The 21,453-nt window shown below is 44.2% G+C and overlaps 1 protein-coding gene across 1 annotated transcript in view; it reads left to right on the forward strand.

The window, feature by feature from the left end:
• ARPC2 (actin related protein 2/3 complex subunit 2) overlaps nt 1-21,453 on the forward strand; it is an 855,630-nt gene that overhangs the window by 424,530 nt on the left and 409,647 nt on the right. Inside the window, exon 6 of the mRNA XM_044074812.1 lies at nt 7,918-8,011. Coding sequence (XP_043930747.1) covers nt 7,918-8,011 — 94 coding nt within the window. The remainder of the gene's footprint in view (nt 1-7,917; nt 8,012-21,453) is intronic.

Genomic DNA, 21,453 nt, shown 5'->3' on the forward strand with positions numbered 1-21,453 from the left:
GTAAACTAGGTATAAATCCCTATGTCACAAGATGGGTTGCCAACTGGCTCACTGACAGAACCCACACTGTGAAAGTAGCAGACTCCAAATCCGACTTCAGACCAGTGACAAGTTGAGTACCACAGGGTTCAGTCCTGGGTCATCTCCTGTTTGGTATCTACTTCTCTGAAGTGCAAGCTAACACAGAAGGTTTTTGGCCTACGAAGTTCGCAGATGACTGCAAACTGGGAGCTATAATCGAAACTCCTAACAATGTGGACATCTTACAAAAGGGCCTCACTGAGACAGATGCCTGGTGTCAAAGCCATGGCCTCAAGCTCAATGCCAAAAAGTGCATTGCCATCCCCTTTGGTAAAAACTCTGTACCCATGAACTACAACATAGGTGGTAGTATACTTAACACCGAAAGTGTGATAAGAGACCTTGGGACACAGGTGGACCGTAGTGTCTCCTTTGATAATCACATCACCCCAGTAGTCAGGAAATCCTTCTATGTGGCACACCTCATCACAAAAGGTTTCTCATCCAGAAAAAGAGGGCATTGTTCCCCTCTACTCATCACTCATTAGACCCATTATATAGAGTACAGCGCCCCTTTTGGTGTGTACCTCACAAGACATCTAGAACAAATGGAAAGGCTGCAGAAATCCCGCACAAAGAGGATTACCGTCCTCAAACAGATGCCCTACACAGACCGTCTCAAACTCCAGCTTTACTCCATCACATATCGCCTACTCAGAGGTGATCTCTGCCTAACATACAAAGCTATGTCAAACCCAGAGCTGTCGGACATGCTCCACATAAAGAAATCCCAATCCCTCCGAGCTACACGCTCTAGGGACCTAAACCTTGTCACCACAATAAACAGAAAATGCCGGAGGGATAGATTCCTTTCCCAGAGACTTCCCATACTCTGGAATAAACTACCTATCTATATCAAACAAAGCTCCTCATTAGCACTCTTCAAGAAAAGTCTTGATGATTGGATGGGAAATAGGAAATTCACCCCAGGGATCACTTCTATGGCTCTGCTTGACAGTGGCACAGGAAAATAATTTTCTTGGGTGGCAAAAGCCAGGGTACCTTTTTGGCTGGGCTTGTATAGGCCCCAGGGCCAATAGCCTAGTACCTACCTATGAACCTATAAACCTATTAATGACCTGAATAATAAAAGGAAAATAATTTCCACCAAAAACAAGAAGAGTTATTTCCAGAGTGTTAACTCTCTTCACTGATGTAAACAAGCAACTCAGGAGCGTAATAAAATCCACCAAAGCCAAATTTGAGGCTAAAATAGCTACCCAAGCCAAATACAATCACAAGGTATTTTTAGTTAGGTTTGTAATCTCAAAGCATAGTGCCGCAGTGTGTTAATCTGATTGTGAATAATGTTACCTACATAAAGACTGAAAATATAGCTAATTTACTGCTCCATTAAATTTAGCTTTAACTTTATCCTCTGTCTACCCATTAGGATATACCTGAAACTGGCTCACCTATAGCTGTCATACCAAGACCAAGTCTTAAAGGTGCTATCAAAAGCTAAAAATATTGGTTTAATGGGTCCTGACAGTATCCCTAGATGCATCTTAAATAGCTTGAAACCTGATTTAACCATGCCCTTAACACTGTTCAGTCTCAACCTCATTACAGGGTTTGTACCAAGCAAATGGAGAACTACAGTCATACCCTTGCATAAGGGAGGATCTTCCACAAACCCAGGCAGTTACAGACCCATATGTCTGCCCAGCCTCGTATGCAAGGCCATGGAAAAACTTTTCATGGAATTAATCAGTCAGTACATAGGGAACCTCCAAACACTAGACCCACCTCAGTTTGTATTCATCAAGGGCAGGTCATGCTTACTCAACATGGTGAATTTTTATTTGAGAAGCTCACCAAAGCAATGGCTGAAGGCAAAATGGTGCACACCACATAACTCAACCTTGCCAAAGCTTTTGACCCAATTCCCCATTCAGGTACAGTAGAAAAGCTAAATAAACTGGGAATAAACCTGTCTCATCTTTGGTTTGCCATCTGGCTCACCGATGGGACACAGGTAATCAAAACGGAAGTTACCTCCACAAAAGAGACCAGTCACCAGTGGAGTTCCCCCAGGGCTCTGTGCTGAGGCCGCTCCTGTTTGGCATCTCCTTTTCTGAAGTAAAAGTCAATACCAAAGGGTTCTAGCTGACTGCAGATGACTGCAAGCTTGGCGCAGTCATTGAATCCCCAAATTACTTAGCTGTCCTGCAGGGACGTTTGTCTGAAATAAATAACTGGTTTCAAAGTTATGGTCTGAAACTAAAGGGCAAAAAATGCATTAGTGTGTCCTTTAGGAAGTCCTCTACCGCATTAACAGTATGCTAAATGCATTAGTGTGCCCTATGGGAAGTCATCTACTGCATTGACAGTATGCCAAATGCATTAGTGTGTCCTTTAGGAAGTCATCTACCGCATTGACAGCATGCCAAATGCATTGGTGTGTCCTTTGGGAAGTCCTCTACTGCATTGACAGTATGCCATATGCATTAGTGTGTCCTTTAGGAAGTCATCTACCGCATTGACAGTATGCTAAATGCATTAGTGTGTCCTTTGAGAAGTCTCGCATTGACAGTATGCCAAATGCATTAGTGTGTCCTTTGGGAAGTCATCTACCTCATTGACAGTATGCCAAATGCATTAGTGTGTCCTTTGGGAAGTCATCTACCACACTGACAGTATGCCCCTAAGAGCTGACCCAGTTCAGATTTGAGAACAGTATGCCCCTAAGAGTTGACCCAGTTGTTTGGATTTGGGAACATATGTGGATAGTGACCTAACTTTTGATCAGCATGTGTCTGGTGTTGTAAGTCCATCTGTATTGCACAGCTTATAAACAAAAGGATTGTCTAGATCTAGGGATGCCATTTTCCCCCTTTATTCAGCCATCATTAGGCCAGTCATTGAATATAATGCCCCCCTTTGGCATGTCTGTGCAGGCATATGCTTCAGCTGGAATGCTCACAGAAGTGCATTACTAAAGGGGGATACAAGGTCTAAACGTCCTATATGGACCACCTCAAAGTCCTGTCACTATGCTCTTTGTCCTACAGGCTAAGAGGTGGCCTTGGTCTGGCATACAAGGCATCCTTCAACCCATTACTGATGTATTTATTACACATCAGCAAGTCAAATGGCATCAGAAATATACGGTCTAGGGATGTTATCTTTGGTTTGGAGGGTCAGGTATATTTCACAGAGAGGATACTGCTGCTATGGAACAGACTGTTCTATGTTTAGCCAGAACGAAATTTCTCCCAAACAGCTAGTCGTCGAAAACTATCCATATAAACTGTTTTATCACAGTCACATCATCATAAAGAAAATCAACGAACACGCATAGTTGACCAACATACACAAAACAGAAGGTAGTACGCACTTGCCAGTATGCCAAGGATAAGGAAATCTGCCCTTTCTCCAATGTAGTACAATCTCTGAGTTGGTACATATAATTAGTGTGGGCTGTGCCCCACACACCCCCCGCTAATTATGTATGCTAACTCTGAAATCTCACTACAGAATGGAAAGGGCAGATTTCCGTATCCGTAGTGTACTAACTTCCCTTTTGTGTATGTTGGCCAACTATGCATATTTGTTTATTTTCTTTATGATGATGTGACTGTTCAATAAAATGGAGTTGTGATGGTTTGTGTTTGATGACTAGCTGTTCGGGGGAAATTTCATTCGATGAGTAAACCGACCAGGAATACACTCCCCATTCACATAAAGTTCATCCCTGTCCATTTTCAAGTGCAAGTTAGATCTGTGGATGGGAAACAGAAAATTTACCCCATGACTTCCCCCTGTCCTACTAATGGACAGATGCAGCTCCTAAATTCTTATCGCATGCAAATTAACTGTGGTATGATCCCATTTTTTCTCATTAGGGGTAATGTATAATTATCGACTGGGATACGAGTAAGACTAATCTATAACCAAATGGGATAGATTATTTTGAACACAAAAAGGGAAGTGAGCTAGGCTTAAAATGGCCGACAAGGGCAGCTAGCCTACTACTACCTACGAACCTGTGATCTATATTGTCATTGCGACAGTGGGTAAGGGTGTCAGTATTGATCACAGCTGCAAAGGTGAAGCCTCAAACGTTAGTAGATAGTATCACAGGATGGTGTTAGATCCTAGAGGTAAATGTTTCTTTAATTAGCTGCTATTGAAGCAATAATTGATACAAAGTTATTTAAAGACCTGGTAGTTAATAATCACGAAAAGAAGTTGAAATGTTTCTTTAATTAGCTGCTGTTGAAGCGATAATGGATACAAAGTTATTTAACGAGCTGGTAGTTAATGATCACAAGCAGCAGCAGGTTTGCATATTTTAAGGTACATAAACTGACAAAGAATCCATCAGGCAGGCCCATCGCCTTGGCAAAAGGCTCATTAAGGCAAGGATTTTCTTGCTCAACATTTATTGCATTTGTTAAGTTTGGAAGACTAGACTGTAAAAATATTACCAAATTCTTGCAGTATTTGGAGAATATACCTGTGTCTGACATCCATCAGTATTGGATCGGATACAAGGCCTAAACAATGTCCTGCATGTCCAGACTGACCTGTCACTATAATATCCTACAGACTGCTAAGAGGTGACCTGTCTGACATAAATCCATAAATATTGGATCGGAGGATGTTTTCTATTGCACATCAGCAAATCAAGTGGCATCACAGATACTTGGTCTATAGATCTAAACCTCTTTTGCAACATCAGTAGAATGGTTTGGTGGTACAGGTATGTCTCGCAGAGGGTACTGCTGCTGTGGAACAGACTCCCCATCCACATAAAACAAAGTTCATCCCTGTCCGTATTCAAGTGCAACTTGGAGCTATGGATGAGAAACAGAAAATTTACTTCAGGACTGTCCCCTGTACTACTGATGGGCAGAGGTAGGTTATAAATGCTTTATCTCGTGCTTGGGTCCCGCAAATTTTCTGTGGTATGATCCCAGTTATACTCTGTTATAAACCGTGGGATAAGTAATGCCAATTTGTAGCCAAATGGAATAGGTTAGTTCTAGCACAAAAAGGGAAATTGGGCTTAAATAGCGCGCAAGGGCCGCTAGCCTGGTACTTACAGTTCACAGCTACATTATGGGCTTAAATAGCCCGCAAGGGCCACTAGCCTGGTACTTACCTATACAGTTCACAGCTACCTTAATTGTTGGCTTATCTGCAAACCAAATCTAATCGATTTAAAGGAATGCGTACAATATTTAAATTAGAACAAATGGGGGAATCAAATTTAGAACTAATTTCCCTCTTTAAACTATTCCCTTTATTGATGTCAGTTTCCAAGTCATTGGCTGGAACCCTTACTAGTACTTTTTACAGGAAATAGTTTCATAAAAACATATTGTTCTAGGCATCTAGCAATCATCAAAACGTGTAGTAAACAATATAACAAAGTCTCAGTTTCTCAAATTGAAGAGAATGTGCTAGAAAGCAACAGACTGTAGTAACTGTTCTGAAGAACTAAACCACAGGTTCACACACTGAAGAACTAAACCACAGGTTCACACACTGAAGAACTAAACCACAGGTTCCCACACTGAAGAACTAAGCCACAGGTTCACACACTGAAGAACTAAACCACAGGTTCCCACACTGAAAAACTAAACCACAGGTTCCCACACTGAAGAACTAAACCACAGGTTCCCACACTGAAGAACTAAGCCACAGGTTCACACACTGAAGAACTAAACCACAGGTTCACACACTGAAGAACTAAACCACAGGTTCCCACACTGAAGAACTAAACCACAGGTTCCCACACTGAAGAACTAAACCACAGGTTCCCACACTGAAGAACTAAACCACAGGTTCCCACACTGAAGAACTAAACCACAGGTTCCCACACTGAAGAACTAAACCACAGGTTCCCACACTGAAGAACTAAGCCACAGGTTCCCACACTGAAGAACTAAGCCACAGGTTCACATACTGAAGAACAAAACCACAGGTTCCCACACTGAAGAACTAAGCCACAGGTTCCCACACTGAAGAACTAAACCACAGGTTCCCACACTGAAGAACTAAACCACAGGTTCCCACACTGAAGAACTAAGCCACAGGTTCCCACACTGAAGAACTAAGCCACAGGTTCCCACACTGAAGAACTAAGCCACAGGTTCCCACACTGAAGAACTAAGCCACAGGTTCCCACACTGAAGACCTAAGCCACAGGTTCCCACACTGAAGACCTAAGCCACAGGTTCCCACACTGAAGACCTAAGCCACAGGTTCCCACACTGAAGACCTAAACCACAGGTTCCCACACTGAAGACCTAAACCACAGGTTCCCACACTGAAGAACTAAGCCACAGGTTCCCACACTGAAGAACTAAGCCACAGGTTCCCACACTGAAGAACTAAGCCACAGGTTCCCACACTGAAGAACTAAGCCACAGGTTCCCACACTGAAGAACTAAGCCACAGGTTTCCACACTAAAGAACTAAGCCACAGGTTCCCACACTGAAGAACTAAGCCACAGGTTCCCACACTGAAGAACTAAGCCACAGGTTCCCACACTGAAGAACTAAGCCACAGGTTCCCACACTGAAGAACTAAACCACAGGTTCCCACAATGAAGATGTGGCCTAAAAACTGTTCAGTCCGACAGAAACTGGATCATTGGCTGAACAGGACCACACACCGTTTTGCTGGAAGATCAGAAGGCTGCGTGCTGTAATCCCACTCCAAGTGCTTGGATTTTGTTCCACTGCTGCCATACAGCATAAGGGGGTCACTGGAAGTCGGACTGTACCATCCTTTGGATCAGACATAAGACCGGCGTCCCATCTGCTTGAATTTGTGGTAGCTCAGGTGGATGTAAAAGCTCCCGTGACATGTACTGGCAAGAACAAGAGCATTATCCTGATACTCTGACAAAAATTCCTGCAGCCAGTATGAATAGCACGTCGGGTCTCCCCTGAAAAGAGGTCACTGGCCTAGTGTGTCCAGCCTAGTCAATAAATGCTAGATGGACCAATGGACAGAAGGAAAACACTTAAAATGTATAAAAGTGGTTATTTGACAGCCTTTTGATATTCACCAGTAAATGTTTACATCCAAGGCATTTGCATTGGCATACACTATTGGTTTTGCTGTTTAATGATTACCACAACATATAAAGATGGATATCTGGTCAAAACTTTCTGGAGGAGTGGTTTAATTTTACTTTTACATAGAAATGCCATTAACTGAGGGAAATTTTGTAAGTTTGCAAACTTTTTTTGTTTTAATTCCAGTTTATTTGCAAATAATAAAATTGATTCATATTTAGAATGTATTTTATTTATTTAACATTTGTTTACCGAGAAAGTCCAACTGAGACGGCCCATTTTCAGCAGAGGCCCAAGGAGAAATGTTCCACTAACATGTCTTTAGAATGTGGGAGGAAACCGGATCACCCGGAGGAGACCCACACAAATGCTTGGAGAACATGCTGACTTGATGTCCTTTTTCACCAGTAAGGAAACTGAACCTTTGGGGTTTGAGCTTTATACGTTTATTAAATGTCTTTCAGATGTGATGGTTTGGTAACTTGTCCTACGACTTTAAATACTAAAATAGATTCTGTGACATCAATTTTGAGATGCTGTAAATGTGTAAAAAAAACGGTGATTAGTCAGATTGTACTGAAGAAGGTACTGGGGAGTTGAAGTCTACAAATAGATGTGCTTTGCACAGGGCACCTAGAAGAAAAGACAAGGTGATGTGTATGTAGCAGCTGTACACTGGGAGTCTGCATCTATCAAGAGCTAGACTGGATGTGCACACCTTTTAATCGGACAACAGTAATTGTGTTCATATGAAATGGCATTGCTTGGCTCAGTGCTGACTGCCTTTTGTTTATCTAGGTATGTTGAGGCGAAGAAGGACCGTGTCACTGTGGTGTTTAGTACCGTGTTCAAGGACGATGATGATGTCATCATTGGAAAAGTTTTCATGCAGGTAAACCAAATTGTCTTTATGTTGTACTAAATCTACTACAGAAAGTTTTAGCATGAATCATAACTGGATTTGCAATGCAGCATTATTCAGAAACTTTTCACAACTTGCGTAGTTCTCACAGTCCTGTTGACATGATTATTCTGCTTGGAGTTCCGGCAGTACCAAGTTTTTGTAAGATAGTCTTGCCCCACACATTTCTTAAACAGTTCATTAGCATCACCTTTGCTTAATTTTATTTAACTTCCTTGAAGCTTTTCGTGTGCAGTGCATAATAACTGATTTGGTATGCTGTGTACTGTTGATGTTCTTCATATCACATTGCTGCAGTCCTAACACTTGGGTAGTCCGCTGTCCCAGTCGGCCCGAATACCAAAGTATAAGGCTGACGTCGGTCAAGGCGCATTTGTCTGACATCAGGACGTCAGGGTACAAATGCGCATGACCGACGTCATATCCTCTGTCTTTTTTGCCGCATGGTCCGATGCAGAAGCAGTATTGCGAGTGCAGGTTGGCGTTCTGAAATTTTCTGAAGTCGGAGTTTCAGACCGAATCAAAGTTGGCTAAGTACCCGTTGGGGAATATTTTGGTTTTTCTTGCCTCAGTATTTAACCGGATGTCAGAAAAAGTGAATAACTGTATTTCTTGTGGGAAACAGATACCTCATAGAGATTACCATACCTTGTGTATACCTTGCTTAGGGCCTGAGCACGACGTTGTTGGCTGTCGCTCTTGTGCTAGATTTAACAAACGCACTATTAAGAGAAGATTAGATTGTGCCAGGTTAGTTTTTGGGAAGCGTTGTAATTACAACATGCCGTCGGATGCTCCGACGCCCGCTTCGTCTAAAAAGCGCAAGGACAAAGCAGCGAAGCCTAGGGTGGAAGAACCGTCTGTCCCGGATGTCGGTTCTTTAGAGGGCTCGGTGGAGCCGGTGGTTCTCCCAGAAGTTCCTTTGGATTCTCAGGGAGAGACTTTACTGTTACAAGATGTGTCCTATCAGGAGGTAGGCCAGGCTGAAGGGGCTTCTCAGGTAGCTGTTCTCCCCTCCCTTCCTAAGGTGGTTAGGCCCTCCCCTTCTGTTTCCAAGGCTTCTTCTAGAGGCAGGCCAGGGTTAACTTCAGTGGGGGTCTCCCCTAGTTCTTCAGGGTCTCTGCCTAAGAAACATATGCTTAAAATGGCAGAAGATTTGATTACTATGATTAGAGGTTCTATGCCCCCTCCGATTAAGAGGCCTAGGGTGGAACCTGAGCTTGAGAGTTTTGAGCAGTGTTCGGAGGCTTCTGAGTCTTCGGCTGAAGACTTGCAGGAGTATCCTCCTTATTCTGATTCTGATGTAGATGACTCTACACCTTCGCTTCTCCTCCTGAGGATTTTTCTTTTTCAGAGACTCTTCATTCCATGAGGGAGCATTTTAAATGGGAAGGTCAAGATTTCTCTGATTCCAGGAAAAGGCTTAGGGAATTTTGTTTCTACCCCAGCATAGGCCTTTAGCTATACCTCCTGTTCTGGATGTGGTAGAGGATGTTTTGCAGAGGCTTCCCTGAACCCTGATTCTTTGCCTCCTGCCCCAGTTAAACCGGATAGGTATTATAGGGTGCCTGAAGCTCATAAGTATCTTTTTAAGAGTCCTAGGGCAGACCCAGAAACTGTTTCTCAGGGCCCTAAAGGTGTTAAGGCTTCTGTTGTTAAAAATCCTGTTCCTTCTGATAAAGAGGCAAGGGCTTTGGATAGATGGGGAAAGAAGGTGTATACTTCTTCCACTTTAGCCATGAGGGCTTTGAATTGCCAGTTTCACATGTTGAAATACCAAAATTATCTCCTTTCACAACTGAAGTCTAAGGTAGATGCTCTGACGGAAGGTATTGAGTGTAAAGATTTGCAGGATTTAGTTCATGTTTCTGAACAGGTGGGTAAGCATTCCTTGCAATGTGGTTTTGATGCTGTACAGGCCTCTTCGAGGGTGGCAGCCACTGGTTCTGTTCTTCGCAGACACGCCTGGCTGAAGGATTAGAATTTAGCTGAACATGTAAAGACAAGGATTTTAGATGCTCCTTTACAATCTGATGTGTTATTTGGTGCGCCTGTGGAAGCAGTTTTAAAGAAAATGGAGGACAAGGCTAAGTCTATGCAGACTGTTAAAGATTTTTTGCAGGTTCAGCCTCCAAAGTTTAGTAGAAATTGGCCTACTAAGGGGTGGACTTATCCTTCCTATGATTCTCAGTCTAGGGGTAGATCTAGACGTGGTAGGGGCAGAGCTCAAGGTTCTTTTAGGCCTAGAACAGGCAGTTCGCCTGCCCAGTCTTCTGGTGAGGGCAGGGGTCAGTCCTTTCGTAAGCAGACCCAATGACTTGCCTTTTCAGCTGCCAGAGCCTTCTGGCCTCGCAGGATCCTTCGGAGGAAGGCTGGCACTTTTCAAAGAAAATTGGAGTGTTATTACCCAAGACAGATGGGTATTGGATATCGCTTCACCACGGTTACAGGTTTTATTTCCATACCTTGCCTCCTTTCAAAGGCATGCCAGACATTCCTCCTATACAAAGAAGAGAGGCTCACAAGCAAATTTCTCTGTTACTCCAGATAGGGGCCATTCAGCCGGTTCCTGTGCCAGAAAGGGGCCTAGGATTTTATTCTCGCCTGTTCCTAGTACCAAAAAAAGGGGAACACGTGGAGACCAATTTTGGATTTGTCTATCCCCAACACTTATCTGGACATTCCCAAGTTCAAAATGTTGACGTTACAACAGCTTTTACCTCTGCTGGGCAAAGATCACTGGATGGTAACTTTAGATCTCAAGGAGGCTTACCTTCATGTGCCTATCAGACCCAGTTGCAGGAAGTATCTGCGTTTCCGAGCTGGAAATTCCCATTATCAGTTCTCTGCATTGCCCTTTGGCTTATCTACTGCGCCCAGAGTATTCACAAAAGTTCTGGCTCCAGTTGTAGCTTTCTTCAGGCTAAAAGGAATACAAATCTATCCTTACTTGGACGACTGTCTGATTCTGGCTCAAGAAAAGGACGAGCTTCTTCAGCATCTGGAATTTGTGATAGCAGTGCTAAGATGCCTGGGGTATTCTGTGAACTAAATAAAGTCCAGTCTAGTACCCTCTCAAGACATGTGCTTTCTGGGTGTGAGACTGAATACAGCAGCCCAGATGGCCTTTTTAACCCCGGACAAACAAAAGAATCTTTCCCTTTACTTCCATCAACTTTCTCTTCAGTCCGGGCTAACTGCAAGGACAGTCCTTCAAGCCTTAGGGTTCATGGCATCTTGTATTCTGGTGCTTCCCAATGCCAAACTGCATATGAGGAAGCTGCAGTGGTATCTAAAAAATGTATGGACACAGCACTGCCAGGATTTGGACACTGTCATTCCAATAATACCTTGCATTCAAAAGGAATTTTTGTGGTGGGCTCAGGAATGTCACCTAAACAAGGGACTCTCTGTGACCCGGCCAGAGGCGAGTCAGATTCTTACGACAGATGCCTCAGACATAGCTTGGGGAGCTCATCTGAATGGAAAATGGATACAAGACAAGTGGCCTGCCAGACTACAGCATCTACATATCAACATGAAGGAGATGTTAGCAGTCCAGTTTGCATTAATGGCTTTCAAGGAGTTACTTCTTCCAGGGCAGGTGTTGATTCTAACAGACAACACAACTGTCATGTGGTACATCAACAAGCAAGGGGGAACACATTCTTACCCTCTATGCAGGCAAGCAATGATTTTGTGGGAGACTGCGCTCAGCTTGCAGCTACATCTTCAGGCAAGGTTTCTGCCAGGAGCACAGAACTCCTTAGCAGATGTGTTAAGCAGGCAAATCATGGATCCCCACGAGTGGAAACTGGATCTTCATGTATTTCGAAAATTGACAGTGTCATGGGGAACTCCAGACGTAGATCTGTTCGCTTCTCCACTAAACCACCAACTGCCAAAGTTTTGCACGAAAAGGTTTCATCACACAGCTTGGAAAGTGGATGCTCTTTCGTCCAGTTGGGAAAATCTTCATGTGTATGCCTTTCCACCTCTGCCTCTCCTCCCAAAGGTACTCCTAAAGGTCAGACAAGACAAGCCAAGGATGATTTTGATAGCTCCAGATTGGCCTCGGCAACACTGGTACCCATTACTGAGGAATCTGGTAAGGAAGCCTCCATGGCCTTTACCTTTAATTCCACACCTTTTGTCTCAGAGGGACGGTCATCTACTCAATGTCAAGCTTCACTCTCTTCATCTAACAGCCTGGCATATTCTGTTTTGAACCACAGCAGGTCTCAACTTCCTCAACAAGTTTTGAATGTGATTATGGAAGCCAGAAGACCTAGTACACGTAAAGTGTATGCAGAAAAATGGAAGAGATTTTTATTTTGGAGTGCAGCAAAGGATTTGGATGTTTCTGAGCCTAATTTGAGTGTGGCTCTTCAATATCTTACTGAATTATTGGACAAAGGTTTGTCTTTCTCTTCCATTAAGATTCATGCTGCAGCAATTTCAGCTCACTATGTTTGTGACCCACCATTGTTTTCTCATCCTTTGTTCAAACAATTTCTTAGAGGGGCAAAGAATATAAGACCCCAATGAGAGCTCCTACTCCTGCTTGGGACCTCAATTTTGTGTTGGAGAAACTTACTCTACAACCTTTTGAGCCTGCGGCTACTGCTGAATTGAAATACTTGTCATGGAAGACTGCTTTTTTGTTGGCCATTACTTCTGCAAGAAGGGTTTCTGAATTGCAGGCCCTTATGGCGGTTGAGCCTTTTTTGATTTTTCATAAGGATAGGGTATCATTACGTACTAATCCTTCATTTATGCCTAAGGTGGTTTCTAGTGTGGCTTTATATCAAACTATTCATTTGCCTACTTTTTATGCAGATCCCCAAAATAGGGGGGAAAAGATTTTGCACACTTTAGATGTACACAGGCAGTTGCGTTATTATTTAAGCAGGACTAGGGATTTTAGGCAGTCTCAGCAGTTGTTTGTTTCTTTTGCTTTGAGTTCTCTGGGCAAGCCTGTATCAAAACAAACTATATCTAAGTGGATTGGGTTTTGCATTGCATTCTGTTACTCCCATCATGGCAAGGAGATTCCAGCTGGGATTAGGCCTCATTCCACTAGGGCTACTGCCACTTCAACAGCATTTCTAAGGGGGGTGGCAACTAAGGATATTTTGGAGGCAGCTACTTGGAGTTCAGTACATACTTTCTCCAAGCATTACCACCTTCCTCTCTATTCTAAATCCAGGGCTGGTTTTGCCACTGCTGTGTTGCAGGGCATTTTGGCCGCTCCTGCTTCATTATAGTTTAGCCATCCTCCCTTACCTCTGCTTTGGGATTCTACCCAAGTGTTAGGACTGCAGCAATGTGAGATGAAGAACATAGTACAGTTTTGTACCTACCATAAATGTAGATGTTCGAAGATCCACATTGCTGCAGTCCAATTTACCCTCCCTCCTTCCCCTCTGTGTTTAGGGGTGGTTGTGTGGGTGGGGTTCTATTTTTGTAAATTTGTATATATTGTACATATATTAGGTACAGGAGTGTTTGGTGTTTTTTGGTTTTGGCCTTATCTTTTTTGGGTCTTCTGACATCTGGGGCAAGAAAAGACTGAGGATATGACGTCGGTCATGCGCATTTGTACCCTGACGTCCTGATGTCAGACAAATGCGCCTTGACCGACGTCAGCCTTATACTTTGGTATTCGGGCCGACTGGGACAGCGGACTACCCAAGTGTTAGGACTGCAGCAATGTGGATCTTCGAACATCTACATTTATGGTAGGTACAAAACTGTACTGTCTGGTCTGAGAAGGAATCTGCAGTCCCAGCTTGTTTACCTTCAGCCTTCTCCAGAACTTGAGTTCTCCCTGTTTCTCCTCATATCTGGTTTTAGTACCCACATCCAAGGTCTTATTAGGGACCATCACTGACAAAGTGTTATCCAGGGATTTTGTGCAGTACAAGAAGTTGACCTTCATGGGGATTTTTGCCTAATAATTTTAGGTGGATACCCCAGTAACAGGTGAGATGTTCTTCATCTCACATTGCTGCAGTCCTTACACTTGGGTAGTCCGCTGTCCTCGGTCGGCCCGAATATCAAAGTATAAGGCTGACGTCGGTCAAGGCGCATTTGACTGACATCAGAACGTCAGGGTACAAATGCGCATGACCGACGTCATATCCTCAGTCTTTTTTGCCGCATGGTCCGATGCAGAAGCAGCATTGCAAGTGCCGGTTGGCGTTCTGAGATTTTTCGATTTCGAAGTTTCAGACCGAGTTCAAAGTTGGCTAAGTACCCGTTGGGGAATATTTTAGTTTTTCTTGCCTCAGTGGTTTACCGGATGTCAGATAAAGTCAATAATTGCATTTCTTGTGGGAAACAGATACCGCATAGAGATTATCATACTTTGTGTATTCCTTGCTTAGGGCCTGAGCACGACGTTGTTGGCTGTCGCTCTTGTGCTAGATTTAATAAACGCACTATAAAGAGAAGGTTGGATTGTGCAAGGTTAGTCTTTGGGAAGCGGTGTAATTATAAAATGCCGTCGGATGCTCCGACGCCCGCTTCTTCGAAGAAGCGCAAGGACAAGGCAGTTAAGCCTAGGCTAGAAGAACCGTCTGTACCGGACGCCGGTTCTTTAGAGGTGTCGGTGGAGCCGGTGGCTCCACCGGAGGTTTCTTTGTGTTCCCTGGGTGAGACCTTATTATTGCAAGATGTGGCCTCTCAGGAGGCAGGTCAGGCTGAGGGGGCTTCTCAGGTTACTATACTCCCCTCCCTTCCTAGGGTGGCTAGGCCCTCTCCTTCTGTTTCAAAGGCTTCTTCCAGGGGCAGGCCAAGTTTGGCTTCAGTTGGTGTTTCCCCTAGCTCTTCAGGTACTGTGCCCAAGAAGCATATGCTTAAAATGGCAGAAGATTTGATTACTTTAATTAGGGGTTCTATGCCCCCTCCTGATAAGAGACCTAGGATGGAGCCTGAGCTGGGGGGTTTTGAGCAGGCTTCAGATGTTTCAGAGTCTTCGGCTGAAGACTTGCAGGAGTACTCTCCTTATTCTGATTCGGATGTGGATGATTCTACTCCTTCTGCTTCTCCTCCTGAGGATTTTTCTTTTTCAGAAACTCTTCATTCCATGAGGGAGCATTTTAAGTGGGAAGGTCAGGACTTCTCTGATTCCAGGAAAAGGCTTAGGGAATTTTTGTTTTTACCTCAGCATAGGCCTTTGGCTATACCTCCTGTTTTGGATGTAGTAGAAGATAGTTTTTACAGAGGCTTCTCTTAATCCTGATTCTTTGCCTCCTGCTCCTGTTAAGCCGGATAGGTATTACAGGGTGCCTGAAGCTCATAAGTATCTTTTTAAGAGTCCTAGGGCTGACCCAGAAACTGTTAGTCAGGGGCCAAAAGGTGTTAAGGCTTCTGTTGTTAAGAATCCGGTTCCTGCAGACAGAGGCTAGGGCCTTGGATAGATGGGGAAAGAAAGTTTATACCATAACATCACTCCCACTATTCAAAACTAACTTAAAACTATTTCTCACTAACCGCTGGCTATGCTCCTGCAATAAGCCTGACTAAACAGCTTATTTGACTCTTTAAGCTAACCTTCTCTGCTTATTTTCCTAACTCTGTCTCTCCAGAGTATTTATTCACCATGTCTGAGTGCATTAGGCATTTTTTTCCTTTTCTTACATACTATTTTTCTGGTCTCATAAATTACTACCCATCTGCTTTCTCTAACTTTACTTTTTTAGCCCTCTTCAATGTCATTTGTTATTTTCTGCATGATCATAGTGTGTTTTTTATTATTATTATTTAGTGTGTGCTTTTAATATTATTATTACCACTTAGATGAATAGCTTTTAGTAGTATGTTAGCGGAGCTTTTCTCCTCGGGCCTCCACTGAAAATGGACATGTATCCAGCTGGACTAGCCCGGTCAACAAATGTAAAATAAAATAAATAAATAAAAATACTTCTTCCACTCTTGCTATGAGGGCTTTGAATTGCCAGTTTCACATGTTGAAATACCAGAACTATCTCCTTTCACAATTAAAGTCTAAGGTTGATGCTCTGGCAGTAGGTATTGATTGTAAAGAGTTGCAGGATTTAGTGCATGATGTTCTTCATTCCACATTGCTGCAGTCCTAACTATTGGGTAGTCCGCTGTCCCAGTCGGCCCGAATACCAAAGTATATGGCTGACGTCGGTCAAGGCGCATTAGACTGACGTCAGTACGTCAGGGTACTAATGCGCATGACCGACGTCATATCCTTAGTCTTTTTTGCCGCATGGTCCGATGCAGAAGCAGTTTTGCGAGTGCAGGTTGGCGTTCTGAAAGTTTCTGAAGTCAGAGTTTCAGACCGAATCAAAGTTGGCTAAGTACCCGTTGGAATATTTTGGTTTTTCTTGCCTCAGTATTTAACCGGATGTCAGAAAAAGTGAATAACTGTATTTCTTGTGGGAAACAGATACCTCATAGGGATTACCATACTTTGTGTATACCTTGTTTAGGGCCTGAGCACGACGTTGTTGGATGCCGCTCTTGTGCTAGATTTAACAAACGCACTATTAAGAGAAGGTTAGACTGTGCCAGGTTAGTTTTTGGGAAGCGTTGTAATTATAAAATGCCGCCGGATGCTCCGACGCCGCTTCGCCAAAAAGCGCAAGGACAAAGCAGCAAAGCCTAGTGGAAGAACCGACAGTCCCGGACGCCGGTTCTTTAGAAGGCTCAGTGGAGCCGGAGGTTCTGCCAGGAGTTTCTTTGGAGTCTCAGGGAGAGACTTTACTGTTACAGGATGTGTCCTCTCAGGAAGTAGGCCAGGCTGAAGGGGCTTCTCAGGTGGCTGTTCTTCCCTCTCTTCCTAAGGTGGTTAGAGCCTCCCTTCTGTTTCCAAGGCTTCTTTGAGAGGCAGGCCAAGTTTAACTTCAGTGGGGTTTCTCCTAGTGCTTCAGGGTCTTTGCCTAAGAAACATATGCTTAAAATGGCAGAGGATTTGATTACTATGATTAGAGGTTCTATGCCCCCTCCTGATAAGAGGCCTAGGGTGGAACCTGAGTTTGAGAGTTTTGAGCAGTGTTCGGAGGCTTCTGAGTCTTCGGCTGAAGGCTTGCAGGAGTTTCCTCCTTATTCTGATTCTGATGTGGATGATTCTACTCCTTCAGCTTCTCCTCCTGAGGATTTTTCATTTTCAGAGACTCTGCATTCCATGAGGGAGCATTTTAAATGGGAAGGTCAAGATTTCTCTGATTCCAGGAAGAGGCTTAGGGAATTCTTGTTTTTACCCCAGCATAGGCCTTTAGCTATACCTCCTGTTCTGAATGTGGTGGAAGATGTTTTTGCAGAGGCTTCCCTGAATCCTGATTCTTTGCCTCCTGCCCCAGTTAAACCGGATAGGTACTATAGGGTGCCTGAAGCTCATAAGTATCTTTTTAAGAGTCCTAGGGCAGACCCGGAAACTGTCTCTCAGGGGCCTAAAGGTGTGAAGGCTTCTGTTGATGTTCTTCGTCTTCCCTTGCTGCAGTCCTGACTATTGGGTATAGTCCGCGTCCCAGTCGGCCCGAATACCAGAGTATAAGGCTGACGTCGGTCATGGCGCCTTAGACTGACGTCAGTACGTCAGGGTACTAATGCGCATGACCGACGTCATTTCCTCAGTCTTTTTTGCCGCATGGTCCGATGCAGAAGCAATTTTGCGAGTGCAGGTTGGCGTTCTGAGATTTTCCAAACCGAGTTTCAGACCGAAACAGAGTTGGCTAAGTAACCCCGTTGGGGAACATTTTGGTTTTTTCTTGCCTCAGTATTTAACCGGATGTCAGAAAAAGTGAATAACTGTATTTCTTGTGGGAAGCAGATTCCACATAGGGATTATCATACCTTGTGTATACCTTGTTTAGGGCCTGAGCACGACGTTGTTGGTTGCCGCTCTTGTGCTAGATTTAACAAGCGCACTATTAAGAGGAGGCTTGATTGTGCTAGGTTAGTGTTTGGGAAGCGTTGCAATTATAATATGCCGTCGGATGCTCCGACGCCCGCTTCATCCAAGAAGCGCAAGGACAAAACAGTGAAGCCTAGGGGTGAGGAACCGGCAGTCCCGACGCCGGTTCTTTAGAAGGCTCAGGGAGCCAGAGGTTTTGCCAGGAGTCTCTATGGAGTCTCAGGCAGATACTTTACTGTTACAGGATGTGCCCTCTCAGGAGGTAGGCCAGGCTGAGGGGCTTTCTCAGGTAACTGTTCTTCCTCTCTCTTCCCAAGGTAGTTAGGGCCTCTCCTTCTGTTACCAAAGCTTCTTTTAGAGGTAGGCCAAGTTCAGCTTCTGTGGGGCTTCTCCTAGCATTTCGGCTCTGTGCCTAAGAAACATATGCTTAAAATGGCAGAAGATTTGATTACTCTGATTAGAGGTTCTATGCCCCGCCTGATAAGAGGCCTAGGGTGGAACAGGAGTTTGATAGTTTTGAACAGTGTTCACAGGCTTCAGAGTCTTCTGTGGAAGACTTGCAAGAGTTTCCTGCTTATTCTGATTCTGATGTGGATGATTCCACTCCTACAGCTTCTCCTCCTGAGGATTTTTCATTTTCAGAGACTCTTCACTCCATGAGGGAGCATTTTAAATGGGAAGGCCAGGATTACTCTGATTCCAGGAAAAGGCTTAGGGAATTCTTGTTTTACCCCAGCACAGGCCCTTAGCTATTCCTCCTGTGTTGAATGTGGTGGAGGATGTTTTGCAGAGGCTTCCCTGAACCCTGACTCCTTGCCTCCTGCTCCTGTTAAGCCTGATAGGTATTATAGGGTGCCCAAGCTCATAAGTATTTGTTTAAGAGTCCCAGGGCGACCCAGAAACTGTTTCTCAGGGGCCTAAAGGTGTTAAAGCTTCTGTGGTTAAAAATCCTGTACCCTCTGATAAAGAGGCAAGGGCTTTGGATAGGTGGGGTAAGAAAGTATATACTTCTTCCACTCTAGCCATGAGGGCGTTGAATTGTCAGTTTCATATGCTGAAATATCAGAATTATCTCCTTTCACAATTGAAATCTAGGGTGGATGCTTTGGCGGAAGGTATTGAGTGTAAAGAATTGCTGGATTTGGTTCATGTGTCTGAACAAGTGGGTAAGCATTCCTTGCAGTGTGGTTTTGATGCTGTTCAGGCCTCCTCGAGGGTGGCTGCTACTAGTTCTGTTCTTCGCAGACATGCCTGGTTGAAGGATCAGAATTTAGCTGAGCATGTTAAGTCCAGGATTTTGGATGCTCCTTTACAGTCTGATGTGTTGTTTGGACCGCCTGTGGAAGCAGTTTTAAAGAAAATGGAGGACAAAGCTAAGTCTATGCAGACTGTTAAAGATTTTTTGCAGGTGCAGCCTCCGAAGTTTAGTAGAAATTGGCCTGCTAAGGGGTGGACATATCCTGCTTATGGTTCCCAGTCTAGGGGTAGGTCTAGACGTGGTAGGGGCAGGGCTCAAGGTTCTTTAGGCCTAGATCAGACAGTTCACCTGCTCAGACTTCTGGTGAGGGCAGGGGTCAGTCCTTCGTAAGCAGAACCCATGACCTGCCTTTTCAGCTGCCAGTGGACTCTCGCCTGGCAGCTCCTTTGGGAGGAAGATTGTCTCTTTTCAAAGAAAATTGGGATTTAATCACTCAAGACAGATGGGTGCTGGATATCATTCATCACGGTTACAGATTTTATTTCCACACAATGCCCCCTTTCAAAGGCATGCCAGATGTTCCTCCTCCACAAAGAAAAGAGGCTCACAAGCAAGTTTCTCAGTTACTCCAGATAGGGGCCATTCAGCCAGTCCCTGTATCAGAAAGGGGCTTCGATTTTATTCTCGCCTGTTCCTAGTACCAAAGAAGGGGAACACGTGGAGACCAATTTTGGATTTATCTATCCTCAACACTTATCTGGACATTCCCAAGTTCAAGATGTTGACGTTACAGCAACTGTTACCTCTGCTGGGCAAGGATCACTGGATGGTAACTTTGGATCTCAAGGAAGCCTACCTTCATGTGCCTATAAGGCTAAGTTGCAGAAAGTATCTGCGATTTCAACTGGAGATTTTCATTATCAGTTCTCTGCATTGCCCTTTGGCTTATCTACTGCCCAGAGTATTCACAAAGGTTCTGGCTCCAGTGATAGCTTACTTCAGGCTTCAAGGCATTCAAATCTATCCTTACTTGGACGACTGCCTGATTCTGGCTCAAGAAAAGGAAGACCTTCTACAGCATCTGGAATATGTCATAGCAGTGCTAAGATGCCTAGGGTATTCTGTGAACGAAATAAAGTCCAGTCTAGTACCCTCTCAAGACATGTGCTTTCTGGGTGTGAGACTGAATACAGCAGCCCAGATGGCCTTTTTAACCCCGGACAAACAAAAGAGTCTGTCATTTTACTTCCATCAACTATCTCATCAGTCCGTGCTGACTGCAAGGACAGTCCTTCAAGCATTAGGGTTCATGGCATCTTGTATTCTGGTGCTTCCCAATGCCAAACTGCATATGAGGAAGCTGCAATGGTATCTCAAAATGTATGGACACAGCACTGCCAAGATTTCGACACTGTCATTCACATAATACCTTGCCTTCAAAAGGAATTCTTGTGGTGGGCTCAGGAATGTCACCTAAACAAGGGACTCTCTGTGACCCGGCCAGAGGCGAGTCAGATTTTAACGACAGATGCCTCGGACACTGCTTGGGGAGCTCATCTAAATGGAAAGTGGATACAAGACAAGTGGCCTGCCAGACTACAGCATCTACATATCAACATGAAGGAGATGTTAGCAGTCCAGTTTGCATTGATGGCGTTCAAGGAGTTACTTCTTCCAGGGCAGGTGTTGATTCTAACAGACAACACAACTGTCATGTGGTACATCAACAAGCAAGGGGGAACACATTCTTATCCTCTATGCAGGCAAGCAATGATTTTATGGGAGACTGCGTTAAGCCTGCAACTGACTCTTCAGGCAAGGTTTCTGCCAGGAGCACAGAACTCCCTAGCAGATGTATTAAGCAGACAAATCATGGATCCCCACGAGTGGAAACTGGATCTTCATGTATTTCAGAAATTGACAGTGTCATGGGGAACTCCAGACATAGATCTGTTCGCTTCTCCACTAAACCACCAGCTGCCAAAGTATTGCACAAAGGGGTTTCATCACACAGCTTGGAAAGTGGATGCTCTGTCTTTCAGTTGGAAAAACCTTCATGTCTATGCCTTTCCACCTCTGCCTCTTCTTCCAAAGGTATTATTAAAGGTCAGACAAGACAGGCCAAGGATGATTTTGATAGCTCCAGATTGGCCTCGGCAACACTGGTACCCACTTCTAAGGAGTCTTGTAAAGAAGCCTCCATGGCCTTTACCTCTGATTCCTCATCTGTTATCTCAGAAGGACGGTCATCTCCTCAATGTCAAGCTTCAATCTCTTCATCTCACAGCTTGGCATATTCTGTGTTGAAGCACAGCAGGTCTCAGC

This window comes from Protopterus annectens, chromosome 6.part0, assembly GCF_019279795.1.
Source record: "Protopterus annectens isolate FY-2018-M chromosome 6.part0, PAN1.0, whole genome shotgun sequence".
In the NCBI taxonomy this organism is placed as follows: Eukaryota; Metazoa; Chordata; order Ceratodontiformes; family Protopteridae; genus Protopterus; species Protopterus annectens.